A 21,017-nucleotide genomic window follows, 5' to 3' on the forward strand; every position below is an offset into this window, starting at 1 on the left:
TTCATACAGCATTTTGTACATATCTCTATTAAAGTATTTATCACATGACATCAGAATTGAATACTTAACTCTCCTTTTCACCTCCTAGAATTAGAACCTAGTACACTGTGGATAATAAATAAAATTTTTAAGTTTTGGTACGTAATAAAGTCCAAAATCATTTTTTTAATTCAGCAATACAAAATGACAAAAGTCATGAAATTTAAATAATTAAAATGGACAAAGTTCATTTTCACATAAATGAGATGTTACAAAGGTTCCTACAGATTGAATTCAGTTACCAGAAACCTTTTTAAGAAGAAAATACTAATACTCTGGACCAAACCTGAGTAATCTGTCACAGTAAAGGTAACATGAATAATCATGTGGGTAAAATTTTAAGTGAGAGTTGAAGGTTCCCAGAATCTAAGCCAACAGAGTCAAACGCTACAAGGATACCATTTAGTAAGTTACTGCTCGGCATGCTAACTGAATGCCCTCAGAAATTACTGTTCCCCGGGCTTCCCTGGTGGCGCAGTGGTTGAGAGTTCGCCTGACGATGTAGGGGACGCAGGTTCGTGCCCCGGTCCAGGAAGATCCCACATGCCGTGGAGCGGCTGGGCCCGTGAGCCATGGCCGCTGAGCCTGCGCATCCGGAGCCTGTGCTCCGCAACGGGAGAGGCCACAGCAGTGAGAAGCCCGCGTACCGCAAAAAAAAAAAAAAAAAAGTTATCCAAACTACTGGCTAATTTTTTTCCTATTATCCCATACTTATAACCTACCTAATATGCTACCAGCTCGGGCAAAATCCTCTTACTGTTTACTGCCAACCCCAACTTCTTTCTTTCAGACTCTCACCTATCCACAAACTTTCATGATCTTCAGGGCCTCTGAAAGACCTACTGCCTCCAACTCATCTTCATGGCTGTAAGTCACTGACTTTTCAGAGGTAAACAAATAATCAGAGCTAGGGATGGATCAATACTCTCCAAGGTAACCTTTTATACAAAACACAGCTTTAAGTCAAACGTCAACTTTGCATTCTATTCTTGTTGACATAAAATTAAAACCAACTCAACTATTTCTATGTGTTACCTATTCAGGCAGTCACAGACCTGAATAAATATTTGTGTAGTATTCTCCATTACCTAGGCTGAGAATTCTCCTCATACATTCTTTCTTTCCCCTCCTTGAAGAGGCTTATGGTCTGCTTAGTTTTCTTCATCAAATTCTCCATGAACACCCTAAAATACTCATTTTCTCCAAGGGTCTCCATCTTCCCCTCATATCTTGACAAGACAGTGCGGAGATGCTGGTAGGTGTCTGGCAGCAGGTCTAAGATATAAGGTGGGCTATTCTTTAGCGCCAGCTTTGGGTTCTGACACAACCGCACCACCTGCAACAAATGGAAAAGAAGGGCTATTACTTGGAGGATCTTAAGGGCAATTTCCTTTTTTAAGTTTAGAAAATTATAAAATATGTGCTCTATTGCGGAAATATGAAAAATGCACAAGAATATAAGAAATGATCCATAACCCAAACACACACCCACAGGCAATCACTTTACATTTTTAGTAGTCTCCCTAGAGAGTGGGTTCTCAAAACCATATCTAACAGTTCAGACAACACATAGAAGACTAAACAATTGGAGTGGGGAAGACATCCACATACATGCCTAAAAAAATGCTAGATGAAGCACGGCGAATTCCTCTGAAATGCATGGCTCACACCACAGCAGAATAAAGAAAATTTCCAGGGGCAGAAATAAAGAACGTGGCTGCCCTGGGAGGTAAACCTGGTAACGTAGGAGCCTAGAGCTTTAACAACCACTAGGGGACAGGAGCACAGAGGCCTTGGACCCAGCAAAGAGTTGAACTGAGACACCATTCCTTCCCATATAAATGTAGAACTCTCAGAATTTGCCTGGTTAATTCATTTTACCTTCTTTTACTTTCAACTTTTCTCAGTTCTTAGTTTTAAGTAGGTCTCTTTTAAAGAACATATAGTTAGACTTCTTTAATCCAATGTAACAATATTTGTTTTTTAACTGGTGAGTTTATATTTGCTGTAATGACTAATAATTTGTAATTATTCCTACCATCTTATTTAGTACTTTCCATTTATGTGGATTTTTGTGTGTCTGGAAGAGATATAAATTAGTGGGACAGAAAAGTGTAGAAATAGACCCACACATATATAGACGCTTGACATCACAAAGGTGTGATCTTTCCCAAAAACAGTAGTGGAACAATCTATATAGGAAAAAAAGAAAATCAAACTAAACCCTTACCTTACACTATGCAAAAAACGAAACAAAACAAAAAACCTAGATGGGCTCTAGACCTAAATGTGAAAGGCAAATAAAGCTTTAGAAGATAAGAAAACTATCTTTCATTACTTCATGATGGAGAAAAAATTCTTAAACAGGGCCATAAAAAACATTAACAAAGGAAAATATTAATTAAATTCTACTATACTCTAAAAGAACTTCTAAGATACCACAAAAGAGTAAAAACACATGTACAAAATCAGAGAAGATATTTACAATATGTATATATCCAGACATACATATCCAGAATATATAAAGAACATCTACAGATCAGTAAGATAGGGACGATCTGTTTTTTTTTTTTTTTTTTGGCTACATCGCGCAGCACACGGGATCTTAGTTCCCCAACCAGGGATCAAACCCGTGCCCCCAGCAGTGGAAGCATTGAGTCCTAACCACTGGACCACCAGGGAATTCCCAAAAATGGACAAAAGACTTGAATAAAAACTTGACAAAAGAAGATATCCAAACAACCAATAAACATATAAAGTGGTGCTTAATCTCCTTAATCATTTTAATTTCATTAAAATGACAATTGTAAGCTCTCAATTAGATACTATCACTACACACACCAAATTGGCAATGCCAACCACTGGCAAGGAGCAAGGACCTTCAAATACTGCTGGTGGGAATCTAAACTAATAAAACCACCTTGGAAGATAGATCGGCACTGTATTGTCAGGCTAAAGACTTATATGCCCTACAAACCTGCAGATCTCCACCTGGAAAGGTATACTGCGATACACACACAAAAATGTGTAACAACTAACAACTGCAAACAACCCAGATGTCCATCAACAGTAGAGTGGATAAACTGTAGTATATTTATTAGCAACAATACACTACCACATGGATGCTCCTCTCAAACAAAGTAGATCTAAAGAAACCAGAAACAAAATATATATATTACAATTACATGTATATGACTACATTACTATTACAAGGATATCCCTCTAAACTATATTGATGCAATATGCATACATAGGTGGTAAAAATATAAGTAACAGAAAGAAAATAATTTTACTTTACTTGTAGCTGATATAACTGTCCACGAATAAAATGAAAGAGAACTGATAAAACATTAGAAACAAAACAGTTTAATAGGTTGCTGGATTCAAAATTGATATATCAAAAGGGCATTCATAAAAATTTTATAAATAATTTTAAAATATAATTTTAATTGTTGCCATTTTGAATGGCATAAATAAAAATTTAAGGCTCCTAGGAATATATCTAACAAAAAATGTGTAAGCCTCTTATGAAGAAAACTACAAAACTTCACTGAAGAACATAAGAATAGAAATTAATGAAGAACCCTATCACGTTTAAGGAGATGTCAGTTCTCCCCCAAATTAGTATATAAATGCAGTGCAATTCCTATCAAAATTCCAAAAAGCTTTTTCATGGAACTTAACAAGTTGATCCCAAAACCCACACGGAAGAAAAAGAGACCAAAACCAGCCAAGCCTATTTTGAAAAGTCACAAAGTAGGTGGTAGTTACCCAATGGATTATCAAGACTTTTAAAAATTTTATAATTAAAATAGTGTGATGTTGACCAAAGACAGATAAATGGCCAAATGGAAAAGAAGAGAGCCGAAACAGAGACACACATGTATGGAAATTCAGCATCAGAAGTGGCATTACAAATCAGTTCAAGAGGAATTCCCTGGAGGTCCAGTGGTTAGGACTAGGTGGTTCCATTGCAGAGGGTACGGGTTCGATCCCTGGTAGAGGAACTAAGATCCCTCATGCCATTCAGTGTGGCCAAAAAAAGAAAAAAGAAAAAAACACACAAATCACTTCAAGAGAAAAACTACTGGAAAACGGGTTATCCATATGGGGAAAAAAATTACATCCCTTACACATTACATGAAAAGTAAATTTCAGATGAATTAAAGATCTTGTGTGGAGAAAAAACTTTAAAGCTTTTAGAAAAAAATTTGGAAAATATTTGTTGAACTTTATGATCTCAGAGAGGAAGTATTTCTCAAGACACAAAAGCAAATCATAAACAAAACAAAATGACAACCCACAGAATAGGAGAAAATATCTGCAAACAAAGCGACCGACAAGGGATTAATCTCCAAAATATACAAACAGCTCATACAGCTCAATATCAAAAAAAGAAATGACCCAATCAAAAAAATGAGCAGAAGATCTAAATAGACATTTCTCCAAAGACATATAAATGGCCAAAAAGCACATGAAAAGATGCTCAACATCACTATTAGAGAAATGCAAATCAAAACTACAAAGAGGTATCACCTCACACTGGTCAGAATGGCCATGATCAAAAAATCTACAAGTAATAAATGCTGGAGAGGGTGTGGAGAAACAGGAATCTTTCCACACTGTTGGTGGGAATGTAAATTGGTACAACCATTATGGAGAACAGTATGGAGGTTCCTTAAAAAACTAAACACAGAACTACCATATGATCCAGCAATCCCACTCCTGGGCATATATCTGGAGAAAAACATAATTTGAAAAGATACATGCACCCCAATGTTCACTGCAGCACTATTTACAATAGCCAAGACATGGAAGCAACCTAAATGTCCATTGACAGAGGAGTGGATAAAGAAGATGTGGTACATATATACGATGGAATGTTACTCAGCCATAAAAAAAAGAATGAAATAATGCCATTTGCAGCAACATGGATTAACCTAGAGATTGTCATACTGAGTGAAGTAAGTCAGACAGAGAAAGACAAATATCATATGATATCATTTTTATGTGGAACCTAAAGGAATGGTACAAATGAACTCATTTACAAAACAGAAATAGAGTCACAGATGTAGAAAACAAACTTATGGTTACCAGCAGGGGAAAGGGCGAGGGAGGAATAAATTGGGAGATTGGGGTTGACATATACACACTACTATATATGAAATAGATAACTAACAAGGACCTACTGTATAGCACAGGGAACTCTACTCAATACTCTGTAATGACCTATATGGGAAAAAGAATCTAAAAAAGAGTGGATGTATGTATACGTATAATTGATTCACTTTGCTGCACACCTGAAACTAAGACAACACTGTAAATCAACTATACTCCAATAAAAAAAATTTTTTTAATCATAAATGCAAAGACTGATTAGTTTGACAACACTAACATTTTAGTAATGATAAATCATAAGAACTACTGAACTACTTTTTCCTTTTGTTTAAAAAAAATCAATGCAATTATAATACTGTATTATTTTTTTCAACATCCTTTTTATTTTCTTCTTGGTAAACGGCACTTTCATCAACGAAATATCCTTCTTTAGAAACACTTCTTGCCTTAAAGTCCCCTTTAATGTATCTAATATAGCTAAACCAACTTTCCTGGGTTGGTGTTTGCATGGTGTATCTTTTTCCATTCTTCTATCTTCAAACTTCCTGTATCCTTACATTTAATGCATGACTTTGTCATGCAGAATATAGCTGGTTTCCTTTTAATTCTGACAATCTTTTATTTTAACCAATTTGACCTGCTTACACTTCAACTATGAAACTGTTATTATTGTAGGTCAAATACTGGCAATTTCATATGGTTCACTTAATAAGTACTGATCCTATAATAAATAATAAAATAATTTACTATTTGTTTCCTATGTATCTCTCCTGTTTCATCTTCCTTTACCTCCCCTTTCTTGCCCTCTTCTGCTTTAAGCATTTTTTTATTTTCCCAATTTTCTCCCCCATCAGCTTGCCAAATATATATTCTTTTACTACTCTTCAAATGAATACCTTAGTAATTATAAAATGCATCTCTGACTCATTAAATCTTATATAAAGTAGTACTTTTACCACTTCCAGACAATGCAAGGAACTTGGGACACTAACTCCATTTACTCTTTTCAAGTTATGTGCTATTACTATCACACATTTTAATTCCATATATCATATAAAGTACACAAGTCATTATTATTACTATTACTTCTGTTATTATTTTATACGGCCAATATTCATTCACATTTACCCACACAACCCCCCTTCCCAATGCTCTTCACTGCATCTGAAATCATTTTCCTTCAGCCTAAAGAACATCCTTTAGTATTTCCTTTAGGGTATAGGCTGCTGGCTATAAATTCTCCTCAGTTTTTGTTTATCTGAAAACATCTTTATTTTGTAACCACTTTTAAAGGCTATTTTCCCTGGATAAGGATTGGCAGTTACTTTCTGTCATCATTTTATAGCTACAGGCATACCTCGGAGATATAGCAGTTTCGGTACCAAACCACTGCAATAAAGGGAGTATGGCAATAAAGCAAGAATTGCAATAAAGCAACTCACACAAAATTTTTGGTTCCCCAGTGCATATAAAAGTTATGTTTACACTATACTATAGTCTATTAAGTGTGCAAGACATAGCATTATTAAAAAACAATGTACATACCTTAATTTAAAAATGCTTTATTACTAAAAAATGCTAATCATCAACTGACAACACAGGGTTGCCACAAACCTTCAATTTATTAAAAAAACGCATTATCTGTTAAGTGCAATAAAATGAAGTGCAATAAAATGAGGAATGCCTTCTAGATGCCACTGTCACTGTTGAAAAGTCAGGCTGTCAGTCTCACTGTTGCTCCTTTGAAGATAAAATGTCTTATTCTGTGGTTGCTTAAGATTTCTCTTTGCCTCGGGTTTTCAACAGTTTTACTACAATGTGCCTAGGTGTAGTTTACTCTGGATTTTTCCTGGTGTTTACAGAGCTTCTTTAATTTGGAGCTTGATAATTTCTGTCAGTTTTGGAAAATTCTCAGCCAATTTCTCATCAAATATTGCTTTTGCCCCATTCTCTTTCCTCTCTCCTTCTGAACTTCAAGTACTTATACATAAGACCTTTACTCAATATTCCATATGCCTCTCATACTCTTTTCTGTATTCTCCATCCTTTTGTCTCTCAATGCTTCAGTCTGGATTTTTTTTTTCTGACTTACCTTCTACCTCACTAATTTTTCCTTCAGTTTTACGCTATTAAACCCACTCACTGAGTTAACAATCAGTTCTTGTGTTTTTCAGTTCTAGAATTTCTATTTCATTATTTACCATTTCAGATCTCTGACAAAATTATCTATTTTATCTTTAATTCTTCTAACACATTAATCATAGATATAAGCCCATGACTGATATCTCAAATATCTGTATCCCCTGTAAGTATGTATCTTTTATCAATCTTTCCTGTTGGTTTTTAGTTGTAGTTTGTTTTTTCATAAACCTAATTATTTTTTATTGAGTGCTGAACACTGTGTATAAAAAATTATAGAGACAATCTGAGGCTATGGATGATATTATTCAGAAAGGATTTACTTTTTTTTTTTTTTTTTTGCAGTACGTGGGCCTCTCACTGCTGTGGCCTCTCCCGTTGCGGAGCACAGGCTCCGGACACGCAGGCTCAGCGGCCATGGCTCACGGGCCCAGCGGCTCCGTGGCATGTGGGATCTTCCCGGACCGGGGCACGAACCCGTGTCCCCTGCATCGGAAGGCGGACTCTCAACCACTGCGCCACCAGGGAAGCCCAGAAAGTATTTACTTTTGCTTCTAGCAGACGTATTTGGCTAGGGACACTAGGAATTCCAGGTCATCTTAATCTAACCCAAAATTGAGAAGATTAAAAAGCTGGGCTTCAGTCTTCAGTGCCCTGTAAAGACTGGTTTACTTCTGTTTCACCCTTACTCCTACAATTCAGGCCCTCAGGTACCCAAACCCAAAACCTAGAGTGTTTCCCAGGGCCCTCCACCTTGGCAGACCCTAATTCCAATTTTTTGTCCTCCTTGACATGAGCATTTTGAAAACTCTATTCAGCCTCTCAGCTATCACTTCCAGAATCAGCAATGACCTCATGGAAAAGGCAGCCTCAAAAATAAGGCTTACCTCTCAGAGCTTTCCTTATCTTCCAGAACCTGGCCTCTAATTCCTCACTGCCTTTATAGCTCTTCAACATCTTCTAGCTTTTCTAGCTGCCAGCAGTATTATTTGGTTCAAAACAGCCTAGTCTAACAGTGGTAGAAGCAGAAGTCTGACTTCTTACTCTTTATTTAATATTTTAAAATGCCTATTTTCTTGCATCACCAAAAGCTCATTACAAACTTTTTAAAGATGTCTAAATGATTCCACTCTATAGACATACCATATCTTAAACCATCCCCTCCACTTTAACATTTATACTGTTTTTAAGTCTTTGCTATTACAAGTATCGCTGTGAGGAACATCTTTGGGCATTTTATTCTTCTAAACATCAGATTATTTCCTTAGGATAGATCCCCCAGAAGTGGGATCACTAGGTCCACCTGGAACAATTGCAAAATTCCAATTTAATTACTAATGTCTCTTCAAATGATGTAAGACAACATTAAAATTTCTAAACTAAATATTTTATCCTCTGTACATCCTTTCCTGTACTCTTGAAAAAGAGCCCTATATAAGCCTGGCAAATAAAGACAAGCTGAATCAACAAAAATATATGATTTATGAATATTTTAACAGTGTTTTAGGAAGCTGCTCATCCTATCAAGGGTTTCAAGCCAAAAAGGAACAACATAGCCAAGAAAAAAAGACTCTACCTCAGAAGACAGCTATATTCTAAATGCAACAGAGTTAAGAACTCATACTAATTAAAATAAAAAGTACCCAATTTATAAGTATTACATTCCAAAACCTCATTTGAAAGACAGGTATTTATGATTCAGAATATATTTTTACAAAATATATATTTATAATAAAAATATTAAAATGGTAGGTTCTTAAATAGTCCATGGAGGGAGTTAGGGGAGACTGACATTGAGACTAAGAGATCAAGATTCAGCAAAGACTACAAGAGGTATATGATCAAAGGTTTTTATCTTCAGAGAATACTGAGCATGTTTTATATGGAGAAAGAACCAAAAGAGAAAAAGATAAATTAAAAGAAAATGGAAAATGGGATCTACAACACAGCTAGAACACTAAACACCCAATACCATTAAAAGAAGGAACACCTCCTTCCTTTAAAACAGGAAGAAAGGGACTGAGGACAGGTTTAGACAGACACAAATTCAGAGATATGAAGGCAGTACGTTTAAGAAGATTGCACTTGGTTTTGATTTTTCTCAACGTATGCATTCAACAAATATATGCCAGTCACTGGGACACAGAAGTAAAAATACCATGCCTCTGAATCTGAGAGGAATCAGGCAATAAACAACAAAAAGGAAATCAACAGGAAAAATATCAGGTTCTATGCAGACAATTAAAATAGAATAATAAGAAAATGCTGGATGACTACTTTAGCACAGTGAGTAGGGAAAGCTTCTCTGAGGTGAATTTAGGCTAAGAGTTAAAATTACAGGAAGGAGCCCGTCATGTAGAATCAGCAGAAGAGTAGCCCAAACAGAGGGAACAACTAATCCAACAGCCCTAAAGTGAGAATAGGTTTGGATTTGAGGAACAGAAAGGTCAGTGAGACTAAAGTGTAGAGCAAGGTGAAGAGGGTCATTAAGGGAGAGATGTGGAGTATCAGGGAATTAACAAGGAGACAGTATGATGAAGACTAAGATATAAGCTTTTATGTGTTGAATTAAAATTAAAATGTTTTAGTATCTTGACAAGATTACACCAAATAGCCACATCAGAATGTCCTGTTTCAGTCATTTACCTTCAGTAAATTTCTTAACCTCTGAGCCTCAGTTGTTTTACCTGTAACACAGCGATAATACCCACCTCATAATAAATGTTTATGAAAGGACTGCACAGTTTCCAATAAAGTAGACATTCAATGCTAGTTCCCTCCCCATTTCCATACAACTCGACCAGGTTTATCTGCAGGTTAGGCAGGAATTATCTATTGAAGACAGAATGTTAGACCTCACATCACCCTTTGTTGACTCCCAGAAACTGACACTCTTATTCCTACCATCTGGCCATGCCACAGCTACCCTTCCAAACCTGCATGGTCTCTGACTACTTGGTGACCAAGGAATAGAGAAAAGGCAGCAGGCTACCCAAGAACAGGGTGACCAACAATCTGCAAAAACTACAGTATCCACTCCTTCAAAGGTCCAAACCAAGCAGAGCTCCCCCCAAATTATTTACATTTATATCCAGAGCTACACATGCCAACCCATAATATATTCTCCCTATTTAAAGGCAAATGCACTAACATTAAGAATTCAGGTTAAAATGCATTATTTGCCTAATACCTCTGGAAAAAAAGGTATACTTCCTTTCAACAACAACAAAACTAAACTAAAATTACTCTGCCCAACCTATAGTAAGCAATTAATAAACGCTGATTAATGACAATGACCTGAAAAAACACATGACCCCTCATAACAGATTTAAAATATCATGAGTTTTTAAATGTCTCCCAAACACTTGATTAGTTCGCATTTTCAAACTACTATCATGTACGTTCCACAAATGCTATCAGTCCCTCCTTAGAATGTGACCTTGTAAAGATCAACTGTAGATTAAATATCTGCTTTTCTCAAGATCTTTCAAAGATAAATCAATCACATGACCAGGGAAATCAGCACTCCTTAACACTAACACAGAAGTATATAGGTAGAGCAGCAACTCTTTTGACATTAAAATCTTCTGTAAAGAAAAAAAAATTCCCTAAATATTTATAACCTCTAGGGAAAAAGTTTCCAAAAAGCTTTGTGAATAATTCAAGTCAATAGTTAACAAACATCAAAAGCCAAAAGAACCTGCCTTTATTAGTGAATGTTAAATTGGCAGTTTCAGTTAACCTCCAAAGCACAAATGTGCATTCTGAGCTTTAAAAATTCACCAAAAAGGGCTTCCCTGGTGGCGCAGTGGTTGAGAGTCCGCCTGCCGATGCAGGGGACACGGGTTCGTGCCCCGGTCCGGGAAGATCCCACATGCCACGGAGCGGCTGGGCCCGTGAGCCATGGCCGCTCCGCCTGCGCGTCCGGAGCCTGTGCTCCGCAACGGGAGAGGCCACAGCAGTGAGAGGCCCGCGTACCGCAAAAAAAAAAAAAAAAAAAAAAAAAAATTCACCAAAAAAATTCCAAAAGACATTTTCCTGCTTAGTCTGTTCTCAATTTTATTTTGCTTTCCAAGTCTTATAATAGCAAAAATGGCTTCCTTTTGTTTACTTCTGCCTGTACATTTACAGCATCACTCAGAACAATGTCAAAAAGAAACATGCTTAGCTCTGGGAAACCAACAGTATCCTTGCACAGCTGCCATATACTCCATTCATAATAGCTTCCTCACTGGCCTAGCTCCTCCCTTTGCTTCTGCCAAGGGCTCAATGGTCAATAGAAAAAATTTGGAAAGTGCTATGATTACAATAAAGAGGAATAAAATTATGTTTGGAAATTGCTAAATTTTTAAAAACAGAAAAGTTACAGAGAACAGTGCCTATGCCTAATTCTGTTCTGAACACAGAATCTTTTCTAACACTAAGGAATTGTATTTCTAACTAAGCAGAAAACTATAAGCATGTATGACTGTGAATGACTAAGTATTTTTATCTCTGTAGACCTTAACTTATCCATGGAAGCATTTTTCATTTCAAACTTTTTCATATGTTAAAAAGCATGATTAAAATAAGCACTAAGCTTCAAAAGCAAGTATTCAGTATGGTGAGCTATACATAAAACACATAAAATTTGATTACAGTTTTAAAAGAATCAGTTGCTCAAGAGAACAGGAGGTACAGCAGAAAGGACACCAGGGTAGGAGTCCAGAGACCTGGGTCTTAGTCTGGTGACTGACATTAACTGGCTATGTGACCCTGGGCAAGTTACTCGTCTCTCTGGGTCTCTCTCCCTCTGTAAATTAAGAGTTAGATCAATTAATTTCTTTTCTTAAAGCTTCAAGTTTTAGAAACTAATCAACTCAGAAACTTGAAGAGATTTAACAGTTTTACAAGTGTAACTACACAGTGAAGCTTTTAAATGAAAACTTATGACAGTTTTTCAAAGAGAAATCAGAAACCCATACTTTTTTTAAAAGAAACATATCATCACTAGATAATGGCTCCAAGAAAAAAAAGTCTTTTACTTCTAATTACTCTTCTCCATTACTGATTATCAAAACCCATTCAGGGACTTGAACTGTAATTACTACCCAACACTTCTCAAATACCTCCCAACGCTATTTATTAAAAGCACTGTCACTTACAACTAATTACCAATCTCATTACTTTCATTTATCACATTAATTGCAGAAAAAAAAATACAGCCAGTACAATGTAGGAAATTAAATAACCGACATGCGCTAACAGCTTAACCATGCAGTTTTTATACAGGGATTTTGTTTTTAAAAGGAAAATATAATTCTCTTCTCAGACTTATCAGTGCAACTTCAAACCAATACTTAGCATGAACTAGAGATTAAATGATTTTAGCATCATTTTTGGATGTCAGACCCTAATTAAGGCACAACTGTGAATTAGGATATTGTGGAGTTCTCTGCTTGGTCTAGTCCCTCTCCAGTCCCAATCCTCTTTCTGGTCTCAAGGATTAAGTAAAGATTTGCCTAATGATTCCCACAGGGGGTTCCCTGATCCCTTTGAACACCTTCAGTTATATCTCCAGTTTGCAAGTATGAGGACTGAGTCATCCTTAACTCCCTAGCACCCAGAAAAAAGTTCATGTTCAATGAAAGTGTGATGGTAGAAAAGGTGCCAACGTAATTTTCACCTAAAGTAACTAGGAATCAGCTACCATATTTAAATCAACAAACTAGACAAGGATTGTGGATGAAAGCAGACTTTTTGGAAGGCAATGTGCCAATATATACTTTTCAAACTTTAATGTATGATTCCTTTGACCCAGGACACTTCATTTCTAGAAGTTTATTCTAAAGAATGTTTAGCAACTGCATAATAGATATCACTGCAGCATTGTTTCTAGTATTAAAAATCAGAAATAACCTAGAAGACTACCAATATGAATTTGTTAAATAAATATATATATCCATATTATAAAATCTTATACACCCCTTAAAAAAAGAATTCAGGACTTCCCTAGTGGCGCAGTGCTTAAGAATCCACCTGCCAATGCAGGGGACATGGGTTCCAGCCCTGGTCTGGGAAGATCCCACATGCCGCAGAGCAACTGAGCCCGTGCACCACAACTATTGAGCCTGCGCTCTAGAGCCCGCGAGCCACAACTACTGAGCCCGCATGACACAACTACTGAAGCCCGCCTGCCTAGAGCCCATGCTCCACAACAAGAGAAGCCACCGCAATGAGAAGCCCACGCTCCACAACGAAGAGTAGTCCCTGCTCACTGCAACTACAGAAAGCCCACGCACAGCAACAAAGACCCAATGCAGCCATTAATAAATAAATAAATAAATTTATAAAAAAAATTATTCAGGGAGACCTACATGTAGTATTAACATGGAAAATCTCCATAATGTAGCAAAAAATTTTTTTAATTCTAGAAGCATTTTTGTTTAAAAATCCCACTTTTGCTTAAAAATGTGTAATTTTATAAGTATGTATTACTTTCCAAATTTAAGAACATAATAATACCTTAAACATAAATAAGATACTCTACTGCCATTTCTTTTTTTTAAAATAAAATCTGTCAAGCTTATCTATAAAATAAAAGCAACTGTGGTATGGGGCCTTGCTACTTGAAGTGTGATCCCTGTCAGCAACACAGAATCTCAGGCCCTACATCAGATCTACTCAGACTCTATGTTTTAACAAGATCCCCAGATGATCTGAATTCATGTTAAAGTCTGAGAGGCACTGGCTTATAAGAATTGCTTAGAGGGACAGTGGTTAAGAATCCACCTTCCAACACAGGGGACACGGGTTCGGGCCCTGGTCAGGGGAGATCCCACATGCCGCGGAGCAACTAAGCCCATGCGCCACAACTACTGAGGCTGCGCTCTAGAGCCCACGAGCCACAAGTACTGAGCCCACGTGCCAGAACTACTGAAGCCCGCGCGACTACAGCCCATGCTCTGCAACAAGAGAAGCCACTGCAATGAGAAGCCCGCGCACTGCAAAGAAGAGTAGCCCCCTCGCCGCAACTAGAGAAAGCCCGTGTGCAGCAACGAAGACCCAATGCAGCCCTAAATAAATAAATAAATAATATTTTTTAAAAAGAAAAAAGAATCACTTAGAGTCTGAACAGCAGTTCAAGATCCACATAAAAAGACAAAAGTATTAGCTGGGTGGCTTATGTTACTTAAATTCTCTGAATCTGTTTCTTTCTCATAAGACACATTATTTTGAAATTTTTGCTGTATCAGCAGATGTGAAATTGTAAACTGCTCAGCAATATAAGGAATTATGAGAACTTGGTTATCAGTCTTAGTGAGTAAATGGTAAAAAAGCAACAACTTGCTCAAGTCATAAATCTTTCAAGGGCAATGCTATCCATCCAGGCTTCTCACAGCTGCTTAGAAAAAGGGACTGGAGGGATGGACCCCAAACAGTAGACAGTGGTTACCTCTGGAGAGGGTAGTCATTTTGCAGTATGAGAGTAAAAGGAGACCTTTACATTTTGTTCTGCATATTTTATGGTTCATAAATTGTTTTTCACAAAGAGTGCTACACCTGTGTACTGCTATTCAAAGTAGCTCTAAGAAAGGAGGAGGCAGGAATTAGTATCCCATCCCCCTCAATGAAGTAGCAGTGAGTTGGCCTCATTTTAAGATTTCTTGTGGTTGATCCCAGAGCAAAAGGGAAGGTCAGTGGTGGCTGTAAGAAGGCGCCCAAGGCAGAGGAGTCTGCTAAGCAAGACTCGCCACCCATCCCAAAAGTTGCAGAGAGGAGACCAAGGGTCATTGCTGATGTAGGAGTTTCTATGGCAGTGACACTCCATCTCCTAGGGCTTGAATCCCCAGTGGGTGTGTACCACCAATACCATCACTGCACCCCTTTCCCCTCCTCCTTTTGGAAGCTGCTGCAGGAAGGAACATTGTGGGGACAGAGCTGAGGCTGGCTTCCAGTGCTCCTGGTTGACTACTCCCACCTATTTCCTTCCAGCACAAAATGTGCTAATCATGAAAACATTTCACAATGACTTGCTTGTTATAATCCCCCTCTTCCAACAAACCTAATGATCAGAATTAATTCTAAGATCAGAATTAACAACTTCATTGGAAAATGTGATTGAAATTTAGGCTCAGTTTTCAAACTAATGTTTAGTCCATTTTTCTTTTAATGCTCTAGGCTAGTCATTAGGGGGGTGATTTTCATAGCATAAACATTATCCGTATGTTTGACGATAACATGAGCTCCACCAAAAGTGAAGACTTGGGGACCAATCTGCCCATGTGTATACAGCCAACAAACAACATATTAAAAACAGGTTGTACTACAGCAAAGGTCACCAAAAACTTCGACCAAAGCCACGAAATGAACAGAGCAGATCATGTTCTTCCCTGGCCTAACCCTACTTTTATTCCATATACCCTTCAAAATTTCTATAATGAATCACACATGAAATGTTCAGTGAGCTCACATTTCATACGGAACTAGGGAGAATTTTACATCCCTTGGGGGAATTTTTTTTTTTTTTGCGGTATGCGGGCCTCTCACCGTCGCAGCCTGTCCCGCCGCGGAGCACAGGCTCCAGACGCGCAGGCCCAGCGGCCGTGGCTCCCGGGCCCAGCAGCTCCGCGGCATGTGGGATCCTCCCAGACCGGGGCACAAACCCGTGTCCCCTGCATCGGCAGGCGGACTCCCAGCCACTGCGCCACCAGGGAAGCCCCGGGGGAATTCTTAATAGGCATGAATACAACAGAACCTTTTTGTTTACAATGACTGTATACTACCCTTATAACCAAATAAGGTAAAACTACTTTTAGTAAATGTTACTTTAATTCAACACCCCCAAAAAAAAAAAAAAAAAAAAGATTCCCTACCTGATCCTCCTAATTGATCACATAGAAAATGTGGGAACATGTTTTGATCCCATTTTACTTTGTTAAAATGTTTGCACTTCATTCAGCAAGTACTATGTGTTAGGCACAGGAACTGATGTTAAGACAAAGCCTTGGGACTTCCCTGGTGGCGCAGTGGTTAAGAATCCGCCTGCCAGTGCAGAGGACACATGTTTGAGCCCTGGTCCAGGAAGATCCCACATGCCACGGAGCAACTAATTCCGTGCGCCACAACTACTGAGCCTGCGCTCTAGAGCCCACGAGCCATAACTGCTGAGCCCGCACGCCTAGAGCCCATGCTCCGCAACAAATAGAAGCCACCGCAACGAGAAGCCCGCGCACCGCAACGAAGAGTAGCCCCCGCTCGCCACAACTAGAGAACACAACTAGAGAAAGCCAGTGCACAGTAACGAAGACCCAGTGCAGCCAAAAATAAATTTTAAAAAAAGACAAAGCCTTGATCCTGAAGAGCTCTAGTGGAGGGAGAGACAGATGAAATAAAAAGTGGTAAATGCTATCACTTTTTTTTTTTTTTTTGCGGTACGCAGGCTTCTCTCTGTTGTGGCCTCTCCCGTTGCGGAGCACAGGCTCCGGACGCGCAGGCTCAGCGGTCATGGCTCACACGCCCAGCCGCTCCGCGGCATGTGGGATCTTCCCGGACCGGGGCATGAACCCGTGTCCACTGCATCGGCAGGCGGACTCTCAACCACTGCGCCACCAGGGAAGCCCACTTTTTTTTTTTTAATGAATCCCAAATTTTGAATCACAAATTCCTGGGTGACTAATATTCCTAGAGTTAAAATTAAATTGGGAAGGGGCTGACTACCAGAAAATAAACACCTACTTTATTAATACAACAGCAACAGAAAGGGTTTCCAATTTTTAGAAGAAAAATAACATGAACCAGCTCCACCTGGTGGGTGTGACAAGATGAAATGCCCACATTTATTGTTTTGAGAGCCCCCCACTGCACTGCAGATGTTTCATCAAGGACAGCTGCCATCAGAGCTGAATGGCATGAATTAAGTGCAATGGGAGAATAACGTGTACAAACGTCCATGATAACTATGCAAAGTAACCAGTCCACATAATTTGAAGAGACACAAACCCTTAGTTTAAAGGAAGATATTTCTTTTAATGGTACTAGTTAAACACCATGTTAACATCATTCAAGAGAACATCTACTTTGCCTGAGTGTGTGAATGGCAGGTGTGAGAGTGTGTGTGTGCGTGTGTGAGAATTGCTGTTGTATACCTACACAGGTCACTTTCTGAAAAATGACTTTTGTTATCGAGACTTTGTTGTATACCTGAGAAGTTACTGTATGGAGGAAATAACTAAGCCTTAGGAGGTGGGTAATCCTGGATTCCAAGTCAAGTTCCCCTATTAACTAAGTTACATAACCTCTCTGAGGCTAAGTATCCATAAAATAGGGATGATACCACCAAAGAACTACTGAAAGAAATAAATAAGTTTAATGTAATTAAAAATGATTCCCACCCCCATTCCTTTCCCTTTCAGAATTCCTTTGGGACACACAAAGCAGTTTAACAAATATTTACAACGCACTTACTATTGTGTAAGGCCTTGTGACTGGACACTGTAGGAGATAAAGAGATTATAGTTGCTGTCCTCATGGAGTTTACAATCTTCAGAGGTTAAGATAGAGAAGAAATATGTACATGATGTTTAAACTTGAGATCCCATATCACTTTGAACATACATTCACTTATCACTATAATGTAATCTCCTGGAATGTAAGAATTTACACCTAGCACTACTATGAGAAAAAAGTCCAATGAAATATACTGATTCATAAATTCTATTAAGTGCATCTTACTTCCAAAATACAGGAAGTTACTTAAGGTGCTTTTTTTAAGGGCAAGCAGGAGAAGGTAGGTAGCAGAAGGATTATCTTTTTAAAATGCTTTTTTAAACCCATGCTTTAAAGGAAAGCATTTTTCCCATAAATTATAGCCCATTAAATAAATGAACACCTGGGCTTCCCTGGTGGCGCAGTGGTTGAGAGTCCGCCTGCCGATGCAGGGGACACGGGTTTGTGCCCCGGTCCGGGAAGATCCCACATGCCGCGGAGCGGCTGGGCCCATGAGCCATGGCCGCTGAGCCTGCGCGGCCGGAGCCTGTGCTCCGCAACGGGAGAGGCCACAACAGTGAGAGGCCCGCGTACCGCAAAAAAAAAAAAAAATTGAACACCTTAAGGTTTTACTAACATAAGCTAATTTAAAATAAAAACATAGGGCTTCCCTGGTGGCGCAGTGGTTGGGCGTCCGCCTGCCGATGCAAGGGACACGGGTTCGTGCCCCGGTCCGGGAGAATCCCGCATGCCGCGTGGCGGCTGGGCCCGTGAGCCCTGGCCGCTGAGCCTGCGCGTCTGGAGCCTGTGCTCCGCAACGGGAGAGGCCACGGCAGTGAGAGACCCGCATACCAAAAAAAAAAAAAAAAAAAACATAGCATGGACCTAAAATACTGCCAGCATGACGCTCTACTTCAGAGGTGGACAAACTACAGCCTGCAGCCTTTTTTGTACACCTGCAAGATAAGAATGGCTTTTACATTTTTAAAGAGTTGTAAAACAACAGGAAGAATATTGTGGGCTTTCCTGGTGGCGCAGTGGTTAAGAATCCGCCTGCCAATGCAGGGGACAAGGGTTCGATCCCTGGTCCGGGAAGATCCCACAGCCGGCGGAGCAACTAAGCCCATGCACCACAACTACTGAGCCCACGTGCCTAGAGCCTGTGCTCCACAACGAGAGAAGCCACTGCAATGAGAAGCCCGCGCATTGCAACAAAGAGTAGCCCCTGCTCGCCGCAACTAGAGAAAGCCCGCGTGCAGCAATGAAAACCCAACACAGCCAAAAATAAATAATTTTATTTTTTTAAAAAAAGGATATAGGACTGCATATGTGGCCAGCAATGCCAAAAGTATTTACTATCTGTCCTGGGACAGAAAGTTTGCCACCTCCCACTCTACTTCATAACGGAATTTTGAGTCTCTCACTAAATTAAATACCTTGATACTTCTATATTTACATTCAAGGCAATTTATATGATTGCTCTCTCCACTCCCCTGCCTTGCTGTCTCTTTACTTACTAGCCACTTTCTTCACATACAAGTATCTTCACAAATATTAATTACAATATACCGGGGTGGCAAAAAGAAAAACCTAGAGGCTGACCACGTCTTCTGTTTAATAACAAGCATTCTAGCACAAGCATTTTTCCAAGAATGAGTTTAAGTTCTGCAGTGGAATAGTAAATTGGGCCTATGTTGACCAGAACCCATGACTGTGCCAACTCCTCCATCCGTATACATCCAATATTGCAGAAGAGGAGACAGTTCCCAGGGCTAAACCAATAAACTGATTAATAATAGGCTGGGATAATATTCACCTAGCTTCAACAAGGTTAAAACAGATATGAGATGGTGACTTAGAGCTAAATTCAATAAATGTGTGGGACATCTATACATCTGACACTAAGTTCTTCTCCACTTATATGGCATAAAGTCAAGACGGGTTAGTGATACATTTAAGACTTTCAACAATAAAAATAAAGTGAAAAAAGAGAACATCTATGCTCTAAACAGCAAGAGTAAAAGAGACGGTGCAATCTAACACTACAGAAATAGTCAGAAAATCTGGAAAGCAGTATGAACCTACTGGACTAATACCTCAGAAAGAACTATTTTCATTTCAGCACAACCAGTAATATGTGATATGGGGCAAAAAGTACTAAAAATCATTTTCCAAAACAAGCAACACAAGAATAAAACAGTCCTTTCCCAACACTAGAATGGAAAAGCTAGAAGCCTACTTTCCTTGAAACTACCGAAACCTGAAAAGCATTGACTCAAAACTGAGAGGTCTTTATACTTCCCAAATAATTAAACATTCTGCAGAAGAAATCATAATTCAATACACACTCTTTAAAGAGATGAATGAGAAAGACTTAAGGGGAAATCTTATTTTAAGGACTACGTTACATAGACTCAAAAGTTTGATAAAAAGTTTATTATTTTAAAGGAGAGGTCTCTAATCAATATGATTTTGATACATCGCATGTTGATACAATGAGAAACTAATTAGAAATGCAAATGTTTTTTCATTCTAGGAGAAACTTTTTAAGTCATTAACTCTAAACCCCTAAAATGCAAGCCTACAATCTTCGGATTTTGAATATATTCCATATATGTTTTCAAGGTGTCAATGCATTTAAAATTTCCTTTATGCCTAACTTTCTTTAATGGTTTTATTACAATTTCTAATAATGAAATTAGCATTATAACACCAATATAATCAACATACAAATACTTGTTTATTAATTACCATACCAATTACTTAACATGAGAAAAACCAGCAGTGAAAAAGAGGCTTCTGAAACCACTGGTATGCCCTACAGGAGTGCTAACTCATACACAGGACTTATTAAGAATTTATATAGCAGATTTATATTTGCCAAGTGCTTCACAGTCACTTTTATTAGCTGTTTCTAGTGCAAAACAATCCATGAAGAACTTTACAGAAGAGGAACCTAGGCCCGGAGAGGAACCAAAGAAAAACAATTTTACTCTGAAGGAAATAACACCATTCTCTTACAATCTATGCCTGATCCTTCTAATCACCTTTCATCTGCAGAATGAATTTTGCAAAAATAAGTTATTAATAAATGTGAAAAATAGCAAGGAAATATTGAATTCTCTGGAACAAACCGTTAGACTGTTTAAACACTTTTAAATACTTGGGACTAACTACTATGTTTCATTATACAGACACAACTATAAGGAAGTAAAATCCTCTCAAATGCCAAACTTAAAGTGGGGTTATTTTTC

The 21,017-nt window shown here is 38.4% G+C and overlaps 1 protein-coding gene across 1 annotated transcript in view; it reads right to left on the bottom strand.

Annotated features, from left to right (window-relative positions):
- CBL (Cbl proto-oncogene) overlaps positions 1-21,017 on the bottom strand; it is a gene marked incomplete at both ends in the record, with an annotated part of 80,790 nt that overhangs the window by 58,639 nt on the left and 1,134 nt on the right. Inside the window, one exon of the mRNA XM_079708577.1 lies at positions 1,128-1,375. Coding sequence (XP_079564703.1) covers positions 1,128-1,375 — 248 coding nt within the window. The remainder of the gene's footprint in view (positions 1-1,127; positions 1,376-21,017) is intronic.

Source organism: Hyperoodon ampullatus (genome assembly GCF_949752795.1).
Source record: "Hyperoodon ampullatus genome assembly, chromosome: 7".
NCBI lineage: Eukaryota > Metazoa > Chordata > Mammalia > Artiodactyla > Ziphiidae > Hyperoodon > Hyperoodon ampullatus.